The 23,233-nt window shown below is 34.9% G+C and overlaps 1 protein-coding gene across 2 annotated transcripts in view; it reads left to right on the forward strand.

Annotated features, from left to right (window-relative positions):
* Positions 1-23,233, forward strand: part of MYOF (myoferlin) — a 72,801-nt gene that overhangs the window by 29,502 nt on the left and 20,066 nt on the right. For both annotated transcript variants that reach the window (XR_012650128.1, XM_075026083.1), the window contains exons 14-32: positions 614-682; positions 805-848; positions 1,298-1,380; positions 3,630-3,668; positions 6,168-6,292; positions 6,777-6,893; positions 7,271-7,448; positions 8,276-8,400; positions 8,885-8,991; positions 11,239-11,431; positions 12,475-12,630; positions 13,616-13,747; positions 15,113-15,276; positions 17,075-17,189; positions 17,309-17,414; positions 19,478-19,620; positions 19,925-20,098; positions 21,196-21,307; positions 22,736-22,813. Coding sequence is in view for 1 of the 2 variants with exons in the window: in XM_075026083.1 (XP_074882184.1) it covers positions 614-682; positions 805-848; positions 1,298-1,380; positions 3,630-3,668; positions 6,168-6,292; positions 6,777-6,893; positions 7,271-7,448; positions 8,276-8,400; positions 8,885-8,991; positions 11,239-11,431; positions 12,475-12,630; positions 13,616-13,747; positions 15,113-15,276; positions 17,075-17,189; positions 17,309-17,414; positions 19,478-19,620; positions 19,925-20,098; positions 21,196-21,307; positions 22,736-22,813 (2,260 nt within the window). In the remaining variant the exon portion in view is untranslated. The remainder of the gene's footprint in view (positions 1-613; positions 683-804; positions 849-1,297; positions 1,381-3,629; positions 3,669-6,167; positions 6,293-6,776; positions 6,894-7,270; positions 7,449-8,275; positions 8,401-8,884; positions 8,992-11,238; positions 11,432-12,474; positions 12,631-13,615; positions 13,748-15,112; positions 15,277-17,074; positions 17,190-17,308; positions 17,415-19,477; positions 19,621-19,924; positions 20,099-21,195; positions 21,308-22,735; positions 22,814-23,233) is intronic.

Here is a 23,233-nt window from a genome sequence, read left to right on the forward strand (position 1 = left end):
TTTTATTACTAATGTGTTCCTTAGAATACCAAATTTGAGTTGAAGCACAATTGCACAACCTATATTCATTGCTAGCCAATCTTTTTTTTTCTTTAAGAAGAAAAACGTCAGTCCTTTATTATGTTATGTAGTCAGGTTGCCACACCCAGTAATGTACAGGATCTCCAGTAGACATGACTAGCAAATCATATAGGCTCTCCCTTTATCTACTCTAAAATCTGTATAAAGCAAGCTGGAATTGAGTCATTCCTTAGTCTCATTTCTCTGCTGTGATAAAAAACATCAGTACTAGTGTGAAAGCACATTAAATTGTAATTAGTGGAAATAACAAGCTTCTTTCTTGTAGAGTAACTCCAGTCTCAGGATTAAACACCGTTTCAAAATTTTATTTTCCCTCCAACAGTCATTGATGTTGCACATGCAGATCGGTTTAGCAATATTTACCAATTGAAAACTAATGGCTCATCACAGCATAAAGCACTTGGGATTCATCATTAACTACTACCCCTCATCTTACCAAACAGAATGTGATTTATCCTAAATCATAGCTAGTATATGCTTTTTTGTCTGTTGTATTTTTGATGTGCTGTATAGTTGATTTCATTTTTTGCAGGCTTGCACACGTATAATTGAGAAAAATGCTAATCCAGAGTGGAATCAAATTATTTATCTTCAAATCAAGGTCAGATTTTTTTTTCTTGTTTCTGTAGAAAACAGTCATCTTTTTGGAACTCAGGGCGTTAACGTTACAGAGGTGAAATAAGTAATGGGTTATTTTATTTTAATTGTGGGGTTTTTTTTCAGTTTCCCTCGATGTGTGAGAAGATAAAACTTGCAGTTGTTGACTGGTGAGTTACGACTTAAAGTACTAGACAAGGTAAATTATATTAAGGGAAGAAAGGTAAAGAGGTAAATTATATTAAGTGAAGAAAAGTCTGGTTCTATAGATGTCAGGTATTTTTACAGTTTATGGAAGTATTCAGGCAAGTGTTTAAGTATCTTCCTTTATGGTTTCTTTACAAGAGACCTGATTAGTGTAACATGGGAGTATTGTTAATTTTGTGCAGTGAGCACTATTGCTATTTAGGTGATACTGTAAAAGTCAGGTGACTTCTTCATGATACAGCCCACTTTTGTAAGTAGCCATTACCATCTGTGTTAGTAATGTTAAAGCATTCCAGGTGATACAAAATGTGTGTACACCATCTTGGAGTGCATTTAGTCACTGGTAGCTTGCTTCTGTGTAGGATGACCAGCATTCTATTTAAATAAAATCTTTCTTCTTTTCTTTTTGTAGGGATCGTCTTACAAAAAATGATGTAGTAGGAACAACATATTTAAGTCTCTCAAAAATTGCTTCTTCTGGAGGAGAAGTTGAAGGTAATTGATTGAGCAGTATTGAACTTACTATCTTCTCTTGTGTTGTGAGGAATAGCAAAGTACGTGTTCTAAGAAAGCACATTTTCCTATAGTTCCTCAATTCTGTGGCAACAAGATTATCTGTTCCTGGAGTTTTTCAAAACAACGCTCCTAGAAAACACACTGTGGGACTTTTCAAAGTAAAGTTTTAAAATTTTAATGTTTAAACCACATCATCATGGAAATAGCAGTAACTAATTCAAAATTCAGTGTTCTGTTATATATATAAAGTTAATGAATTAATTAAATTTGTGAGTGCTTTCCCAAATTGAGAAAACTATGTGATATCACAATCTATCGTGAGATATGCAAATTTACTAAGATACTTAATAAGACATTTAATTTAAAAACAATCCAGAGTCACTGTTTCAGAATCGCTACTTCATTGGGCACTAGTAGACAAGAATTCTTTTGCCACCTTATAAGCATGTCTGTTCTTTCTCTGGAAAGAGAACCTAAAAGCTGGAGAATGTTCCTGAGCAGTTAGCCCACAGGAGCTGTCCAGAACCACTTGCTCATTTCCTGCACAGTACTAGGCTGCTTTCAGATGCTGGTGGAACTTGGATCAGTCTCTGCTCTGATCAGTAGCTTACTAGAAATGGGCACTGCATCTCATTGCATGAGTGCTCCAGATTACTACTTAGTAACCTGTATTTTAGTAGCTTCAGTGAATGAAGATTTTAATTGCAGTGCTATGATCGCAGACAATTAACTTACGTGCTTCGATCAGTATAGGTGACTGGATATGTAATTTCATAAAAACTAAAACCAAAACTGATTAACTGCAAGAAAACAAATTTAGTTAGGCAGGATATGAAGTTCCTAACATGTTGTCCCCATTGGACAATACCTTTGTAATAAAACTCTTCTTTACAATATTATAAGAAACATTTTTTGTGCCAAGATTTTGGGAAATATTAAAAAAAAAACCTGTTACATTTATGTTCTAATATAATATTATGATTATTGGTTATTTCTTTGTGATCTATATCTATAATCTCCTTTTTATAACAAGATCTTTCATACAATTGAGCCAGCTCCATGACAAGGATTCTATGTTAATTTGCCAGAAAAAAAGTTTTATCTTTTTAATATAATAAACATACTGTGGTATATTAGTTGTCCATACAGAATTGTAAAGTTCTTGGCTAAACAGGCTTAACGTTTATTTATCTGACTGTCTACACTAAGTTGAAGGACCTGGCTCAAAACCATTTCTATCATTGCTACAATAAGAATCCAAATTACTATTTTTTCTGTTGTGTTTATGAAATCTATATGATATGTACTTGTCAGAGACAGACCAGTTTGTACTTAAGTTGGTAGCTATGTCAGGGGTTTAAAAACAAAATTAGTGGCTCCAATCCTGTAGTGCTTGAGTCAAGTATTTATCTTATTGGATGGAACTGTATTTTCAGCCAGTAACTTCAAGCTTATAACCCAGTCCTCTTAGAAGTACTGCTGTTGAAGTAAGACTTTGTGCAAACATTCTTTTCATATATTCTACACAAAACCAGAGGCAAAAGAAAGGGTTACAGAAAAAGGCAATGGGAAATCAAAGACAGAAGGGTTGGGCTGTTGGGGAAAATTTGGTTCTGGAGAGATCAACTTGTACAATCCACTTACGTGTTTAACTTGAACTGCTGCTGACTCACAGCTCATTTATGCTTCAAACCCAGGCACTTAGTAACTGAGAAAATCTTATTTGTATTCTCTGTCTACTGAGATACGGACAATGGAATAGCCATTTCCATGTAAAATCACAGATTATCTTCCCTTGCGGTCAATGCCATGCCTGAAGCCTGTTCTGGTTTCTAAAGGATTGGGAAACTGAACTAGTCTACCCTCTTCAGTAGATGAAGATATCTTAATGGGCCCTGAAATGTAGTGGTTTTCTTAAATGTTCTTAAGATTTGTAAGTAATATTAAAAATAAAATTTGATTTTGTGGGGAGGAGAGCTATACAAAGCTGAAAGAGAAGCATCAAAACAATATATTTTGTCAGCTACATGCTTTTTTTTTCCTTTGGAATTTATACAGGAAGAGTAATACCTTCATATTTCAATCAGGAAGCAAAATTCTAGCCCACATGAACTTTGTTTTTTCTCAGGCTTTCAACTTTATTTTAATAGCAGATTACTTTGTGATGTATTTGTTTTTAAAATGCTGTTGTCACTTGTCATGTAACTTCTTCTCTTTTCATAATATAGAATTTTCATCTTCGGCAACAGGGGCTTCATCATATGAAGGTTTATAACTTCATCTGCTACTGATTTTGCTTTCCATTGCCCAAACTGAGAAGTATTGCCTCAGAAAATCCATCATCTTAAAAAATATTTTTTAATAATTACTTGTCTAAAAGACTTCACCATTATGATTAAAGAGTATCAAACACAACTAACTGTATAGAACAGTTTTGGCACTGGAACTTGTTTGACTATTTCTGTTTGGCTGGTGCTTCAAGCTGTGTTTTAGAGTTCAGCATGCAGTTGCTTCAATTATAAAGCGCTTAGTCTAACAGTGGCTTGCAATTTTTAATTTAGTTATGAGATCACAACTATATTTGCAGCTGGAGAGCACTGCAGAAGTAAATAACTGCCTAAAATAATTAATGGCTGTTTTGCTTATGCTTAGCTAGTTATATAAATAAAGTCTGAAAAATGAAATCTGATTCTGTTAAAACCTGGAAAGGTGGCTTTTTATATAACTGCCTAGGTTTTGAAAGACTTTGTGGTAAATATATAGTGAGAAATAAATACAACTGGAGTGCAGTTGAAAGGTAACAAACATTCATCCACACAAATACTTCATTTACTATCTTTCTTTCTTAATAAAGTAATATTAAGTCAAAGGCTGAAAGAATTTTTTGGAATCACTTTCTGTAATACATGATATCAGCCTTCTAAATGTAAACAATTGTATTTTAAATGTAAACAAATACAAAATATTCTTTTTATTCCAGGTTGGGGGAGGGTGTGTGTGTGTTTGGTTTGGTTTGGTTGTTGTAAAATATATATTCTGTTTAATTTATTAGCATCAGTAAGTAGTGAATGTATTAATTCAACACAGGTCTGTACCTTAAATTTAGTCATATTGAGATCTGATGTACACAGTTCAGTGTTAAAATTTTTTAAAAATTGGACAGTATTCCAACAAGAGTCTGAATTCTTCTTCATTCAAATTTTGATCTGTTTCTGATCCAGATGTAAGGATGTGAAAGTATCCAAATGCAAAATAGAGAAACGCAAATCTTTATTTTGTATTTTGCAGATTTTATGTGACTTTGTGTTGACAGGAAATCACATCAAGACATAACATTCATTTTTATTATTCATTTGTGTCACTCAGTCACACTGGCAAAGTCATACAAGGCATAACCTTTTATTTTCACTTTCTTATCCCATCCTTTCCTGTGATAAATGCATCCTTCTTTGTGCTGCAGATCACTCTAAGTGATATCTGTTGCAAGGTTTAGAACCGGATTCTCCTCTTTTTTTATACCAGGATCATTTGTTCAAAGACAAAATCTAGGGTACAAGAAGAAAAAGAATATACAATCTTCCTGTTCACTCAAAACTATGCAGTATTTTTCTTCATGTGTGTTGCTTATCTTGTTCTAATTCTCTTTGCACTAGTCATCAAATTTATCAATCAATAGCCTTAGCATGTGTTTGATTGCTACTGAAAGAACAATTAACTCCCTTAAGTATAGATTTTATTTGGCTCTAAAAAGAGCTTTTTAGAATCTCATTCATCTAATTTGCAAGGCATGAATGCAAACCCAAAAGATAACAGTAGTAATACAACTAAGTCTTCTCTCCATATATTTTTTGCTAAAAAACAGAACACTGTTCAAAATACAAAGTTATGACAGTAAGCGTTAGCAATGGAAATACTTTTTCAAGTTCTTAGATATCTCAAATATCTGAAAATAAACAATAGCTTTGGTGTGCAGTTTCCTAGCTTAGCTATTAAAACTGACAAAAACATCTAAATCCTTATTAATTTTATTTTTTTTAGCTAAATTAAGACATTGGGAAATTTTAGTTTGTTAGTCATGGAATAAGAATAGTATACAAATTACAGTTTATTGTCATTAGAATTAATGAAGTTTGCAGACTTTCAGTCTTGTATGAATTTTAGGTTACTGAAAAGGGAGTTTGTGAGAAACAATGCACTGTAACAGTTATGATTAGAGTTTGCAGTAGTCTGTGTTTTACCCTGAAGCATAACCACAGAAAAATTATACTAAAAATTAGAACAGTAGGATTAACTATGGTAAACAGCAGGTTTTTTTCTGCTACGGTGTGCAACATTTTTGTAGCTGTTTAGCCAGAACAATGGCCTATGCATTTAAATGATTGCAAATGTTGTTTTACTCAGTTTCATTTATTTCTAAAAAATAATGTTTTCTGTGAACATAAGAGTGTATTATTCTTCCACATAAATGAAAACCTGGTATTTGGGGTGGGACAGAAGTTCTGTTTTTTCTGGGGGGGGGTTCTGCATGAAGTAGTATCTAGTAAGTATTGTACAATGAAGAAGGAGGTTAGGTACAAGTACAGTCACTGGTATAATTACTTTAAATTCATATAGTATAACCAGAGAATAACGTGTTCTTACTTTACTAATAACTAATACTGAACTAATATCTAACATTTGTTCTACTGGGTTTGATAGTAATGTTAATCATTTTTGTGGCTCTGAATGATAATTAACAAAGATATAATGGTAATATTTTCTGTTAGTAAACACCGGAGAAACTGAAGTTGGCTTTTTACCAACATTTGGGCCTTGTTACCTAAACTTTTACGGAAGTCCAAGAGAATACACTGGATTTCCAGACCCGTATGATGAATTAAACTTTGGAAAGGTCAGTTTCTTTATTCATTGTTTTTAATTAAAGGATTAACCCCAATTGTTTTTAATCAAGGAATGAATTAATTTTAATGGTGTTTTTTTGTTTATTTCACATTACACTCCTTTTGGTGTTTCTTTTTGAATAATATTTTATATTTATGATTGATAAGGAAGTATGATAGTATTTTCCATTCTTATCTGTTTTCGTTTTAAAGGTGTTTTTGAAGGAGCAGCAGTGGTTTTGATGATTTTCACTATCTACACCTCTGCATGCATTTGTATTTCTTATTTCCTTCTTTTCATAAATATATATTTTTTACTTATAGCATTAATTGAAGCGAACTGCTTTATTTCATTTGTTCAAACATGTACATCCGTGCCTCTGCAGAAGTTTTAAGAACACTTTAGTGAAACCACAAGCATGTACATCTAAAGAAAGAGTACGCTACTTTAGGAGAAATATATAAAACTGGATTCAATGTGTGATTATGTTACAGGGAGAAGGAGTTGCTTATAGAGGGAGAATTCTGGTTGAACTATCTACAATACTTGAAAGCAAACCTGTTAATAAAAAGTTAGAGACGATTCCTAATGATGACTTACTGGTTGTTGAGGTAAATACTTGTTTTATTGTCAGTGTTGGTAATGGAGATGTGCCTTGGCTGGTTATTTTTGGAGAATGATCTAACTTACTAAAATTGAAACAATTGAGTTGAATCTCAGAACTGAGAGGTGGTTATTGATGGTGTGGCTACAAAAATGTCATACCCTTGTAGCATGAAATGTTAATTTGAAACATTTTTATAATCTCAAATACAGTAACTTATTATACACGTTATATGTAGTATTATTATTATATCTTTTGGTTGCTTCTCAGAAAGTAGTAAAAGTATTAAATTATTATTTCTATTAAGAAATTGCTATTGTTTTCTGTAATTGTGGATCCTGTTTTACAAATATTGAAATACAACTAAAAATGTTCTTGCTGTAGAAATACCAGCGCAGACGCAAGTTCTGCTTGGCTGCTGTTTTTCATTCTGCTACCATGCTGCAAGACACTGGTGAGCCTATCCAGTTTGAAGTTAGCATTGGTAACTATGGCAACAAGTTTGATACCACCTGTAAACCTTTGGCATCAACAACTCAGTACAGTCGTGCTGTTTTTGATGGTAAGGATGCTGCTGGTATGCAGATAAAATAATGTAAAATGCTCTTTTTGAGGTGCTATTTTATAGCTCTAACTGCACTAAAAACGTATTGAAATGTGACGGAAAAGAACATGTGGCTCTTCACAGCTTTTAAGATTGAATTAGGTTTACGTAATACATGCTGCAAAGCCTGCTGAGGTTAGTAAAGAAATTTTCACAGAATTCAGTGAAATCTTTTGACTGTGTACTAGATGTGCAGAGGAAAATTGGCAAGAAAAATATCACATTATTTTACAGGTATGTAAAAACTAGGGATTAAATAGGGAAAATACCCTTTGAACATTCTGATTTAGAATAAAATAAAAACTTGTTTTTAAACAAGGTGTCTGGCAGCCTAGAAGAAAACAACCTAGCTAGATCACAGGAAAATATATGTTGGCTATGACTTTTTTTATTAACTGCAAACAGTAGGAGTTCTTTTTTCCTGTGTATTAAATGAAATAATCAGGTTTACTCTGGAAAATAATTATTTGAGTATTTTATTTCAGAGGTATACTTATATTAATGTGCTATCTACATCAGTAAGTTATGGGAAATAATAATGAACATGTTAACAGATAATTTATTGAAAAAAATCCACTGGATTTTGAAACAATTTGAAGTAAAAGTTTACCATCCAACAGATACTACAGTGGCTGAAAAATACAAATCCTTTGATAAGTTTGGACTAGCTTGTATGTTCTTATGAATTGTAGTACATAAATGAAATAAATATAGCAGCTTGTGCAGTGTACAGTATGTATTCCTGCCATGAATTCTAACTTTAACATACAAATGTTTCACATCAGGTAATTATTATTACTACCTGCCATGGGCAAACACAAAGCCAGTTGTAACGCTGACTTCCTTTTGGGAGGACATAAGCCATAGATTAGACTCTGTGAATGTAATCCTAAACATGGCTGAAAGACTGGTAAGAGACTTAAGATCTTTCTTTTGCTGATGTGCTTTTCATTTTTACTTTTTTTCATTTAGAGATGTAATCAAAAAGTGACATTTTGAGCAGATTATGGAACAGTTTTCTGACACTTTTCCCTCCTTTTTTCCTATTCAAAATTAAACATAGCTCAGTATAACAAATGGCACTGCTAATCATAGGTCTGTATTCTTGCAAGGCCCAACACACTCCAGGAAGGAAGAGTCCTCGGTGTTGGTTAGGGCCATGTTAAGTCTGTAGAACTGTTACTTTTTTTTGGAAGTTAGGTGCAATATCATGTATTGTTAAATACAGTGAGAAAGAACATAGGAGTTAAATATGAATCAAGTTTGAACATCTGAGTCTTTTTTGATTTGGGCTTTATACATACAAATAAATAAGATTAAAGTCTTGAAATTCATTGACCATAAGCCACAATGGAAGTTTATAAATGCAAATCCTTTTCTTTTAAATTCCTCAGCAATCCAACTTAGCCACCTTAAAATCAGGAATGCAGGCTAAAATTTCTGAAAACCTATTAGCTGAGAAGTGGTTGAAGCTGATTGATGAACTTACAGAAGATATAAGGTAAAAGTACCTTTTTTATCTCTTATTGTTATCATTCTAGGCCTGCCCAGAATCTTTGCTACTGCCTTTACTAAGTCACAAAACAAATTCTAAGGACTATAAAACTGATTACCCCTATGAAATGACCTGAGAATTGGAATTCCAAAAGTCTTTGAAAGTAGTAAACAGCATGGATGTTGCCAGTGAAGTCATCCATCTAGTTTTGCAATTCTCCTTTATCTTAATCACTGACAGTAATAAAACAGCATCTCTTGAAAAAAAAATTTAAGGCAGGACTGTTCTGAAAATGTGAAATTGTGGATCTCTGCTGCCTTTATACCATCTTGCCTTCTTTAGAATTCCTCATGTACCTTTTTTTTACCCATGTTTCAATGTTATTTCTGAAACTGAAGAGGGAGGAAATTCTGTGATTTACTGGTGAGCCTAGAATAAAAATTTAAAAAGCTATTTAGAGCTTAAGGGCCATAAAGATTATTTTTTTGAATAAGCCTTTAGTCAACATGTCTGTATGTATGGGAGTGTTCAGAGAAGGCAGTAAGAGTCAGCACTTAGGGGTTTGAAGGAGGATAAATTCTAAATAGAGAGGAAGGAATTGTATGAGAAATAGACATTAACAGAGGGAGATATTGAGGTGGGGAGAGACACTTGAAAAACATTGAACAAGTGGGTGATGAAACAGCACAGGAAAAGGAAAGGGAAAATGAAAGAACAGTTATTATCCATTAGAGGAAATAACAGAGAACATGAAACTAGAGAACAAATTCATGAAGCTTTAGAGCCAATGTAAAAGTGAACAGAGGAAAAAGCAAACAGTGGAGATCAGTATATACTAGCAAAGAATTATATGGTAGAAAGCTTATGTCAAAATATAAACAAGTAACCTCATAGAATACCTGCTATGACCTGCAAAAAAGCAGAGAGAAAGAACTGACATACTTCAGGAAAGCAAAACGTGAAGAGCGAACTATTGCCACATGGAGCCATCTAGTGAATATAGAAACTTCAGGTTTTATATCAGTTATGTCAACCCATCTTCCTGACACACATCTGCACTGTTACTAATTCAGTCCATTATTTTATAAAGTATCTTATCACTCAACAGTTATGGAGCAATAGCAGCTAGATGTATCAACCAAATGAGCTTCCTGTTGTTCATAGGATACAGTGCTCTTTATGGCTTTTTTTTTTTCAGCAGACTCATGAAACCTGTGTGAAAGACACAATTCCTTGTGTTGAATTCATGGAACAATTTTTCTTGCCATGCTGAAGTTTAAATGAGTTAGGGGTTTGAGAGAGTTTTCAGTGCACTATTTAAACCTAAAATGAGGGACTTTCTGGAAGTTCTGATCTGGTACATTTGATTCATGTGTAAGTACTTGCACCCAGGGCAGGCAGCACTTGCATTCAAATTAGTAGAACTAACTGTAGTGGAAGGCACAATAGTCACTATCAAGGTTTTGCAGAATCAAAGCCCTTAAAAGTGCGTGGCTTGTCATTAAAAATAGGTCAGAGATGAGTCAAGTCTTTTCAAACTTGGCAGTGTCTTTGGAAATTTTTTTTTTTTAAAGTATCATATTAAAGACCTGTTAATGAACTCTGTTGAAGGCATATAATCACTGGTCTTTGAAAAGCTGCCTTTTCCTCAAACCTCCTCCAACTCAAAAAAGCTCATTTTTCCGGGGCTCTACTGTGATGCTATAGGATTTCTTGGTTCCATTGAATAGTTACTCTGCCCTCTGGTGACTGAAGTTCTGTGTCATGGATTTCTTTTAGAGTTCTCCAGTGTTTTCATGCCACGTTAGGTAACTCTAGTCATAGACACAAGGCATATTTGTATATGTTTCTAAGAATTCACAGTTTCCAGTGAAGGAAAGGAACCCAATCTTGGTCCAAAGGCACTGATTTCATCTTTGAGATGTACATTCTGAGAAAATAATTTTCTAATCTGAATATATAGGGAAATTGATTTTGCTTGGTTTGGTTAGCAGCAATTACATTACAGCATACACCTCGAGCTATTCTATGTTGGTGCTTGTTATGTAAGGACAGCATTTCCCTTGCTTACTGTAAACACTTTGTCAGGTGGAAATCTCTGCAGAAACAGATGCTACAGGACTATTCTGGTGGTTTTCAATCACAGGAAGTAATAGCAGTCAATCTGTTGCCACCGTATGCATGTCCACATTTAGTGTGTGGCTAAATAAAATCTACTTAGATTATTAACCACAATAAATATTCTCTTTTCAGTAAACCATTTCCCCTTATAGAAGGCAAATCTAATATTACAGTCCTTGACACTCAAATAGAAAAACTGCGCCTCAAGTCTCTCAAACAGATTGGAGAAGCAGCAGCAAGGATGAGAAATGAAGCTACTGATGTGAAAGCCACTCTGACAGAAATTGAGGATTGGTTGGATAAATTACTGCAACTGAGTGAAGAGGTTAGTACTACACAATACCAGTGGTTCAGTTAGTTTAGAAATAGCTGTCTAACACAAACTGGTGTACTGTTCACTGCTAATCAAGCAATATCCACTCTCCTTAGAATAGTAATTTTAGATGCTGTGAAAGTAATCACGTTCCCCTCTGTAATTAGGATTTACTTAAAGATAACGTTCTAGTGTGTTAGCTGTCTTCACTGAGAATGTGTGTTGGGAAATAACCACTCTGTGAGTTGTAGAATAGACTGTATTCTGTTTAAAGTGACAGTATTTTGTCCTTCCCTTTCTTCCAGAATTGCAAGTCACATTGCTGGTTCAGGAACTGCAGGATATATGTTGTACTTCCACAGCTTGTTAGCCATAGTAATCAACTTCTAACAGAGTTAAATCTGTTTGTTTCTGTATTTTTTAAATTTTCAGCAGCATCTTAAGTTTTCATCTTGGTTATCTCGTAATTGGTTTTCACAACATGGTAGAAATGTTTTATTTTTTTCTTTGTCACTTCTGCTTTGAAAAGTTACTGATTTTAAAAAAAAGGAGCAGTTAATTTGGCAGACTTGCAACTAGCATACAAAGGTGTGCACAAAGCTGCAAAAAGATAGTAGGCTGTTTCTGTCTTCTGCTAAAAGTCTTATGATGATCTACCCTTAACGTGGAAGCATTACAAACACTTAAACATGTAGCAGGTCAATCCAAAGCATTAGATTTGGGATCAGTCACTATAGTCGCCATAAAGGAATTGAGATACAAAATGTCTCTAGAAAAACTTGCAAAAGATATAGTAACTGTTTTTTTAAATAAAATTTACTTGCTTTCCAATAGTCTCAATGGTATTTTTAATTGTTTCCGAACTATATATTGCATTACTTGCAAAGTAAGACAATTTCCTCTATTTATCATAAATTCATGTTAATTATTCATTCTAAGTAATAAATCATTTGACATAAACCCTAATTTATGTTTCTGTTATCTAAGCATTAAATTAGTTTAACATTATATTAGTTACCATTCTTAACTATCTTTTCTCCACAAATAATCCACAGCCACAAAACAGTATGCCTGATGTAATTATATGGATGATCCGAGGGGAGAAAAGACTGGCTTATGCTCGTGTTCCTGCACACCGAGTGTTGTATTCCACAACAAGCCCCGAATCATCTGGTAAATATTGTGGAAAGACCCAAACAATCTTCTTAAAGGTACTTATTTTTTTCCCCTTAAAAAATAATTAACTCCCTAAACTGTGATGCCTTCTGACATTAGCATGAAACATGCAAACAAACTATGAACAATGAGGTGTCAAAACTCATGACAGATTAAAAGCCAACTGCCTATAGTTTCTTCAAAATATCACAGAAATTGTAAAGTTCGTCACAAGCCAGGTAGAACCAGCATCAGCCCCTAACTGAGGCTTTTCTGAAAGCGCTCAAAATTGTGACAGGACTTTTAAAGTATTACTGGGTTTGGTGTTTTGGGGTTGGATGTGAATGGAGACTTTCAGAGGGAATAATTAGTCTAAGTCAGGGAAGTTTCAAAAAGCTATTCAAAGTTTTGGAAGTTCCCTAGTATGTCTGTCTGCATTGAGTCTTACTCTTGAATAGGAATGCCCTCCTCCATTGAAGTTTATATTGTCTTTAATTGGAATAAACTTAACCAGAAAAAAAGCAATCTGACTGTATAACAATAGCATTTACAGAGTTTGTCAATGTACTAGTAGTTATATTGATTAATGCTTCAATGCAGATGAGCCTATATCTTCATGTTTTTATGCAAGCCCCCTTATTATGCATGTTACAATGCATTGCTTCTACATTTAGTGAACCATTTTGACTAACCTCTACATTTCCAGAGTCTCCTAACAAGAAACACTAACGTCAACATTGAAGTTTTAAGTTATTTTCGTAATTAAAAACCCATTGCTGGATGAAACTTGGGAGAGAACATATAGGAACAGGGATGATACTTGTGTTACTGTTTGTTTTTTACATGCCCTAGGCAGGTACCATCTAAAGAATGTTTCCTTTCTGAACTATTTATTACTGGCTTTTGAGGAAATGCAGTACAGGAATAGGTCAATAAATCATGTATAATTACTCATATCTCTATGTTATTGTATATATTTTACTGAAAGCTACAATACCTACATAACATAAGAAAGAATAACTTTTTTTGTTCATGTGCCAGTACCCACAGGACAAGACGAAAGATGTCAAAATGCCTGTGGAGTTGCGAATTAACATTTGGCTTGGGCTCAGTGCAGTTGAAAAGAAGTTTAATAGCTTTGCAGAGGGAACGTTCAGTGTTTTTGCAGAACTGGTATGTCCATCATTGCTCTCCTACTTTAAACTTGGACGTGAGTGTTAGGAATTCATTTTGAATTTTATTTTTTGCATGCCAGGCAGAAAGAGAGAATAGTATTTATTATACTGAAACAAGTAGACCCCATTCAAGGCAATTAATAATCAAGTCCTTGTGCCTACCAGATGCACTTCAGCAGACCAGATTCTAAACTGCTAATCGGGTAAAAATCTGGTTAACTCCAGTGATTTCAAAGACATTTATTTTAGATTTTTATCAGTGTAATTAAGATTGAGATCTAGACCATTATGTTTTGGCATGTGAATAACCCTTTTATTTTAATTGCTTCTTCACTTCTACAAATGATACTTGGATACAAGTGGTTTTGCTTAATAATGGTTCTTTTGTAGCAGTAGAAAACTTACTGTTACAGGAAAAACTGGTCAAACCCAGTAGATTTTTCTGACAAAAGGCTGTAATATGATAACATTTCAATGGTAAGAGTTAACAAATTTGGAATAAAAATGCTTGAAATAGTCCCACAGCATATAATAGAAATTTTGAATTATAATGCCGAGCAGCAGGTGTCTTATACATGCCCCATCACCTAATGGTGCATATAATCCAATATCAGTATAATAGCTAATGAAACCAGACACTTTTACAGAGACTTGTGTCACCATTGCACCTATACTTAAATATTTAATAGTGCTGCAGTAAGTCACTTAAAATAGTCAATAGATGTTCAAAGCCATTATTTAAGTATAGAGTTTAAGAGGCTATTGAATATCTTATTTTTGTTCTTCATACAACAATCCAACAATTTTACAGGAATAAGAGCAGAAAACTCAAGACCATCATAAACTACGAATGATCCCATTAGCATAGAGGGAAATATATTATATAAACTGGACTGACATTGGAATCATGCCCCTAGTAGCTTCCACGATAAGACTATAATTCAGTTTTACATGATACATAATAAGAGATTATAAATAGAAGGAGATTTGAGATGGAAAAGAATGCAAGGATCATGCATCTAGGGAACAGAACAAACTTGTTTGAATAATGTAATGGAATTTTATTTAATAAAGCTTTAATTTTGAGGAAGTTTGACTGTATTTGTAGAGAGGCATTAAATTGAGAAGATAGTTTAGGTTAGCAGTGGAATCATTGTTTACCAGGCAGCACAGAAGAAAACAAAAGAAAGAAATTAATGATGACATTGCAGAGTAATGTGGGAAGGGAGTACTTAACTTCAGAGAAAGGAATCATATAGTAGAATGTTTCAGTTGTAACAGTTACATAAATATCTTTTTTTTTTTTCCTCCTAAAACTTTTTATTATTCCTAAAGCACTCATTTTTTCTTTCTTCTCAAACAGTATGAAAATCAAGCTCTTCTTTTTGGAAAATGGGGTACCTCAGGACTTGTTGGTCGCCACAAGTTTTCTGACGTCACAGGAAAAATCAAACTGAAAAGAGAGTACTTTCTGCCCCCAAAGGGCTGGGAGTGGGAAGGAGAATGGATGGTTGATCCTGAAAGAAGGTCAGATTTTTTTAATTTTATGCAGGCAGGAATAAAAGAGTTTAATCTCAGAGTGTAGCGTAAAAGCTCCTCCCTGTTTTCTTTGCTAAGAGATTTTAAGCTGAAATTTCTAGGACAGCAAAAGCCAGCCAATAGTCAAAGCTAGTTAATGACACTAAAATTAACATTACTGTTTTTAAAAAGTAAAATAAAGCATACAACAGAAAGAATGCATCCATTTCCTAGGAACCAGCTTAAAGTTTAGAAGTCTCCATGTGATGACAGGCATATTGCTTATATTTTCTGTGTCTCAGTGCCTCATCTTTAAAAAAGGAATAGTAATAGTTTTCCTTTCCTAGAAATCTACTGTGAGGATCACTTGTTTCTATGTAAGGTTCTCAGATTCTGCTGTGACGGTTTTGGACAAGACCCTTAGATAGCTAGGTCTTCTATAGCTATAAACTTAACCCTGACAACCAGTATAAAGCTGCAGTTCATGTTGTATCAACACCATTACAGCATTTGCATGGTTGTTCGCATACAGTGGATGGTTTTTTTGTGTTGTGTTTATTTCACTAAATGTTGAGACGTTCCATTGCCCTTGTTAAACAACTGTCACAGGTTATATCTCAAACTGACTCAGGGCAGGGGTTGTTTTCAGAGCCTAAGGTTGTGGTGCCATATGACAATCCCTCCCCTGGTAGACCAAATTCATGAGGTGTTAATCCTCCCCCAGGTCTAGTAGGTTCAGTCTTGCTTTGTCAGAGGTTTTCAACTCCTGAGTTGTGCCCGTTCAGCTATTTGTGTCGCCACACTTTAAACCAGACTGGGTAAATTATTTGCTTCATAAACAAAAGCCAGCATGAGAAAGAGATTCTTTTCTTTTTTCTTAAAAGAAAAGGTGCAGCCCATTTTAAATTCTTGTGTTCTGGTGGCCAAAAAAGTACAGGACTGTTGCTACAGAAAAACTCTCCAGGAAGAATATGTGCTATTATTTGATCCATTTTAAAATTGTATCAGTTTATAGGTATGAGTGGATGGATTTACTTTCATATTCAATGAATAGTTTTTATTTCAGTGAATAATCTGACATGAAGAAAAGCAATAACAGACATTGAGATACTTTCTCAGATAATGAAAAAGACCCCTACTGTTAAAATCCATAACCGTGTTTATGCCTTGCATCTGCTTTTATTGGAACATAATCTGCATGGCTTTGTTTGACCAGCAGATGGCATTTTAGAACATACTTCAATGATTCCTGAATCCCAGTTAATCACAAGTGGAAATCAAGGCTATTTTGTTTCATTTAATGTTCTCATTTCTTTTACCTGAAACTTAGAAAACTATTAGCCAACTGATTGCTTACCTTGTCAACAGCATAAAGGGCAACAAAATTAAGTACATCATTGCCAAATTTTAGTGCATAGCTAGATATACAAAAATGAAAGATGCATATAACTGTTATGTGCAGTCTGGGTTTTCCTACACTTAAATATATATTTTTTCTTTTTCAAGAGGAAGTGCTGAAAGCAGATCCCGAATAACACAGCAGTTACAACACTCCTGCTAGTCACTCATGAGTAATGTTCCTCCTATTGCTTACTACTATTGGAGTTGCTTCAGCTTTAGGAAGACATTCTAAGGAAATAAGTAGCCCCTCATATAGATGAGGGCTATGCTGTACTCTATTAATAAATAGAACCTCACAAAAGTGGACAATCCAGAATTCCAGTACATTCTGTGCATTGTTTCTATATATTCTCCATAGCTAACAAAATACGTTTGGTTTCTTATTATATTTGCTTTGGACCTGCAGTTTGTTGACTGAAGCTGATGCTGGTCATACTGAGTTTACTGATGAAGTATATGAAAATGAGAGTCGCTATCCTGGAGGGGAATGGAAAGTAGCTGAAGATAGTTACACAGATGTGGTGAGACTTACATTTTTCACTGGATAAGTAAAGGTTTAAGAGAAGGAGTTCTAGGATTTGCTACACAGTGTATTTCATCTATTAATGCACGGAACTGTTATGTTTTCCCTACATAAAAGAATGGAGAAAAAGCTCCACCGCCACATGAGTTCACGTGTCCTCTTGGATGGATGTGGGAAGATGATGCTTGGAAAGCTGATTTAAATCGAGCAGTGGATGAGCATGGTAAGATTTACTGTTTATCTGCTGATTATTAGGACAATGTGTCATAGTCTATACTGAAGGAGGATGGATGTCAAGACTGTAGCAATGTCCTAAGCATGATGGTGGTTGCCGTGTGGAAAAATGTCAAGCAAATATTTGGATAACAGTTGCTTAAGGAATCAGATAAAATGACATTGAGAAAGTGTTCACTGTTTGCATCTGTTTCTATTTCCATTTTAATCACTACTCCATCAAACTCACTGTTCTCATTAAGCCTTTTCTTGGATCAAAGGGGACCAGTATTTTCAACAGTATATGTAATAAATGCATTTAAAAGTGCCTACTAGAGAGAGAATCACATAATCTAAGAAGCTGTACATTGGTCTTAACATCAGCAGCAGATGACAATTTTGAGCCAAAAACTTTGACAAATTAAAAAAAATTAAGGCTAATGCAAACAACAGTCTATTAACATGAAAGGTTCCAGTTGGAAAAACTCTATGTATCAACAGTGTGCTTGGAAATAGAACCCATCCTTGTCTGAAATAAGTTTCCAAAAACTTTTTTCCCCAAGTCCACTGTTAATGCAGTCCAATGGTTAGGATTGGGCCTGTCAGACGTGGATTAGTAGCAGTAACTGGGTTTTTTTAGAGAAGTCAGAAGCTTAACTTGAGATGTGAAGCCTCTGTAATTGCACCAAGAATATGTGGCAACGCCAGGTTTGGTTCTACCTGGTAATTTAACTGGGAGCCTTTAGCCAGGGGACAAGTCACCAAGCAATGTTAAGAGGTGAACCAGGAGGTCTGGGGACCAAAGGACGTTAGGAACCTGTTTGTGTTGGTCGCACAGCACACAAGTGTCTGAAGGATTGCTATATCATTGAGAGCAGAATAACTGCACTGAATTTGTGTGGAAAGGGAGCCATGCAAGACTGATCAGGATGAAATCTTAACAGTATGCAACTGATTATTAGGCAATTCTGAAATGAAAAAGACTTCAAAGCCTTTCTGTGAAGAATCTGACTCTGCTAGACATGAGTTTTTCAGATTAGATGTACTACTAACCTGATCAGGTTAGAAAATCCTAAGTGCATAGAGCCACCATTTTTCCTGGAGTTGCTTTGACTTTCATATGCTTGTTATTTAGACTAAATTAAAACTGTTAACAGCTTAGAAAGTTTTGATATAAATAATCTCACAAGACCATAATTCAGATTCTCCAGCAATAGAAAAAAGCAGTAAATCTCTCATAGCAAAGTATTTACAGGACATTAATGGTTCGAAAACAAAATGACTAATAAAAGCAAAAGGGAAGGTTGTAGAAGATCCTGGAAAACCCAGAATTTTGCAAAACTATCATTAATTTTAATTTGTTCTAAACCAGCTGAAAACTCTCAAAAACTTAATGCTTTTAAATAATGTAAATATTATACTATAAAATAAATATTATTATATTAAATAAATAGCTATTTGAGTAGAAAAAATATTTTATCTTAAAGACTACAGATATCTGTCTGGAACTGGAACCTCTTGTAGGAGTCTGCAGTAACTTTTTAATAAGAGATCAATCTAAATACAAGTCTGAGTCCTAGATACCTGACAACTGAAGTTTAATATGTAGAGCCAAAATACAGTAACAGGTTTACCAATTCTTAAAGTTTTTTGATCAGAGTTCAAATAGTTGGTGTTCCTTTAAAAGCCAACCTGCTGGAGTTGCAAGAGTACACAGGACATTCCACTCTTAAAATTAAGGATGATTTTTCCCTGTGGTGAAGTATAAAAATGTGGTATCAATACACCTAGCATTTGAAAAAAGAAGAATGCAAAGAAAACAACTTAAAATGTATTGTATGTGTTTTAATGTAGAGATTTTTTTATTGTCATATATATTATAACATAGCATCATGATAAAATGTCATCAGTTGCCCCCTAGCTATTGGGCATTTAGGGTTTGCAACATCAAATAGTCTTGTGTGACTAAAGCTTCATCCTGCGTAGGTACAATAACTCTTATTTCCCATGCTTTTCTTCTTTGTATCTTGCTTGTGTTTCTGGAAATATACCAACTAATCAATTCTGTTTTAGGATGGGAATATGGAATTACTATTCCTCCAGACACTAAACCAAAGTCATGGGTTCCTGCAGAGAAAATGTACCATACACATCGACGACGAAGACTGGTGCGGAAACGTAAGAGGGATCCAGCTCAAGCAGTAACAGCAGGAAGGGTAAGCAGAATAGAGATGCAGTCAGAGACTTGCACATTCTAACAGTTTGAGTTTCTTTTTAAAAAAAAAAAAAAAATCCGCATGAGCTTACTCATTTCCTGAATAAAGAAAAAATTTAATACAAAACGAGAAAAATCTAGAACAACCTTGTGTGTTTTCATTATATTACTTTTCTTTGTCTTTTCGTAAATAGATGTTTCCAGCTTTGGTTTATGAGGGGATTATGATGCCTGCCAGAGCAAGTGCCAATTTTTTTCATTACATTTGTGCAACTCTGTGGATAACAAGGATGTATGTCTTCCAGGGAATATCATCATATGAGGATCAAGAAGGATGGGAATACGCTTCCTTGATTGGCTGGAAATTTCACTGGAAACAACGCAGTTCTGATACTTTCCGTCGAAGACGATGGAGGCGAAAAATGGCTCCCTCAGAGACACATGGTGCAGCAGCTATCTTTAAACTTGAAGGTGCTTTGGTAAGGGACAGAGTATCAAAAAAGTCTTTAAGTGTTCAATCTGCTAATTTACACTAAATAAACAATTATATCAGCTATTTTAGTCCCTGAATTGTTAGATTGATATATAACTGAGGAACTAATACAGTTTATATTGTTTAAAGTCTGAAAGGGACCATTAAAGTTGATTAGAGACTTTTGCATAATGTGCTTGTTCTTACTTTATTTTTCAAATTATTATTACATTATGTGAGATTTAGAGCAAAAGGCCAAATTACTAGATGAGCCTTCATCTAAAGTGAAAAGATAGCTCAAGCTTTTCATGCATGTAATTTAGAAGTATTAACATCAGCACAAGAAACAACAGGCACCGAAATAGCTGCCCCTGATTAATATTTGCATGTATAAACAACCAAACACAAGAAAGGATAGCAAAGCGTTGGAGAAGCCAGAATGTCATACACCACAAAGAGATCACCAGAATGTACTTATTCCTCGAGTTTTCGGATTAACACAACTTCATAGATAAGCTCGATTTACCAAAATACAAATTGGGGCAAATACTGCGAGAAGGCTACTTTGTTTTTCTAAAATAATGATTCCAAGTCTGATTGCATAACATTAATGAAAGTTTGTGCTTTTTTCTTGGTTTGTTTCTCTTTTTGTGCACCAAATGTTGACCTATGATTCATTGATAGCATTTTTTTTCTCGACTTAATTTGGTTCCACAGAGTTTAAAAATTTCTGTTTCAGTTTCTCTTCTGACTATACTTCCTGGGCTATGGCTAGGATAAAGCCTTAGAGCAGTTCTCTGCAACAGCGCAGTGCAGAAGACCTGCAACCTCTACTTCAGTAAGAGCTGATAGGTAGCTAGTGTATCTCCAGAAATATGATGTTCTGGAAAGTAAGATGAAATGACTGGATCTAATTTCTGCACAGGTTCAATGGTAATAAGAAATGACCTTCGGACATGTGCAAACATCTTTTTAAAGTACATTTACTCAGGAAAGTAAATTTCTCCTTGTCCTGGAGAGGAGACCAAAACCCATATATTCACACACAGAGTCCTTCTATGTTTGTAAATACATAGTAACTTTTTTTTCTATATATAACTTTAGGGAGCAGACACTAGTGTCGATGATGGAGAAGGGAAGAGTTCAGACAAAACCAAGGAGTCAGCTACAAAGGTGTTCGGTGCCAATACACCACTTGTTTCCTGCTACTTTGACAGTAGGTTCTTTAACAATTCCTTTCTTATAAATTGTGTCTGTTTCTCCCTGGTCTCAAACAGAATTGTAATTCTTTGTGTTTTACATCTAGGTTTATATACCTTCTGTTATAATTACTATCTGATCCTTGATTGGGCCCTATTTAGGCTACTAAAAGAAAAATTACAGTTAGTCATTTTGATATTTCAGTCCACTGTCACACAGACATTTTTAAAACCTGTATGGGACAGGAATTCTAAAGCTAGCTATTGCAGCACCTGAATGTCAGGCTGTCTTAAATGATGCATTTTTAGCATTAGGGTCCCTCCATAACAATGCAGGGAGCTAAGGCAGCAGAGATGTATGTACAGTTAATTTTTTGCTGGTTTAGCTCACTTAAAGCAGCTCAATGCAAGGGCAGACAAATGCCTGACCCAGAGGAAGCAGTAAGACCATGTAGTTGAGTTGGCAAAGTGAACAAAACTGACTTTGCCAACCTGGATTGGCTTTAAATGCCTTGGAATCACTGTAATGGGATTCACAAAAGCAGGGACACTGAGATGGGAGCCACCAGTGTTAGTTAATATGAATAGAGGCCAATCCCATCCACTCGTAAGACTTAAAATCCTTTTTGAGGATCTCTGACCAGAATACTTGGCTTTATTTGGACTCTGCAGAACTTGATCTCCCTGCTGGGAATAGGTGCCTAAATCTTCAATCTTGTCCCTCACCTTCTGAAAAAGATTATTGTCATTTCTTTTAAATAATGACCACAATAGGAGGAAAATGGCACCTTTTCCTGCCAGAGTTCAGAGATTTCAGCTCATTAAGGCTATGAGTGGCTCAGATTTTTCCAAGGACTGAAAGGGTTAGAGCTGACATCTTCTAAAGAAAAGCTGTAGTAACTTAGCCACATGCTGTCCTGGGTTTGGGATGCACTCACATCTTCCTTTTAAACTATTCCACTTTGCCTGCGGTGATTTTTTTTTTTTTTTAAATCTTTTAGCCAAAGAGGCAGAGTTGTAATTGGAATTATTTTCTAGAGCTAACAGCCAAAAATGTGAAACTCCCAGGTCCCTCCAACCGCTGTAGTTAATACTTAAGCACAGGAATGCCCAGTTCTCTATTCTCTTCGGAGGAGCTACATTATCGCACTGTTTCAAACAGGAATTTTTGAATACGAGGATTTTTAGATGATCATACAGTGAAAAAAGCCCAAATAACATTAGGGTTTTTTTCATTTCTGCTTTAAGTTGTGTTGGAACAAATGTTCTCAGGTGCCAACTTGTTGGTATTAGTACACTTGTCACTAGAAAAGAAAAGTAGAAATGTTACTACAGTGCTTGTGCTTGAGTTAAAATGTGTAAGGCATTTTTATAAACTCAAAGTATCTTCATTACAGAAAAGAAGCCTGTATAATGCAGTTGAACTCTGTGTTTCTTTGATACAGGAGTATATACTTACCACCTTCGCTGTTACGTCTACCAGGCAAGAAATCTCATGGCTTTAGACAAAGACAGTTTTTCAGGTATGGAAAAATCCTGCTAATGGTGCAGAAAACCCACAACCCACTTCTGCAATGAACTACTAACTTGATTTAGCTATAGAATATCTTAAATCCTTAAGGTCTGTGCGTAGGTCCCAGCTACTGAAACCGCGCCATAAAGGAATTCTCAGTTTCATTGCATGTGATCCAGATTTGGTTAGTACTGTCCCAGAAGCTGCCAAAGAAGAAGTGCTCTGAATGCACAGCACCTGCTGCTGCCAATGAAGTCTCAGTGAGGGAATGGGAATTCAAATAAGGTCTGAATTTCCCATGATCAATCCCTTCCCTATGCCTTAGCTTTTCCTTCTGACCAAAGCCTACATGCAGTTCCTCAGCTGTCCTGCAAGAAGCTTGCACAAAAGCAAGGATGAAGAAAGCTGATGGTCACCAGCTGCCTCTCAG

This window comes from Buteo buteo, chromosome 4, assembly GCF_964188355.1.
Source record: "Buteo buteo chromosome 4, bButBut1.hap1.1, whole genome shotgun sequence".
Lineage (NCBI taxonomy): Eukaryota > Metazoa > Chordata > Aves > Accipitriformes > Accipitridae > Buteo > Buteo buteo.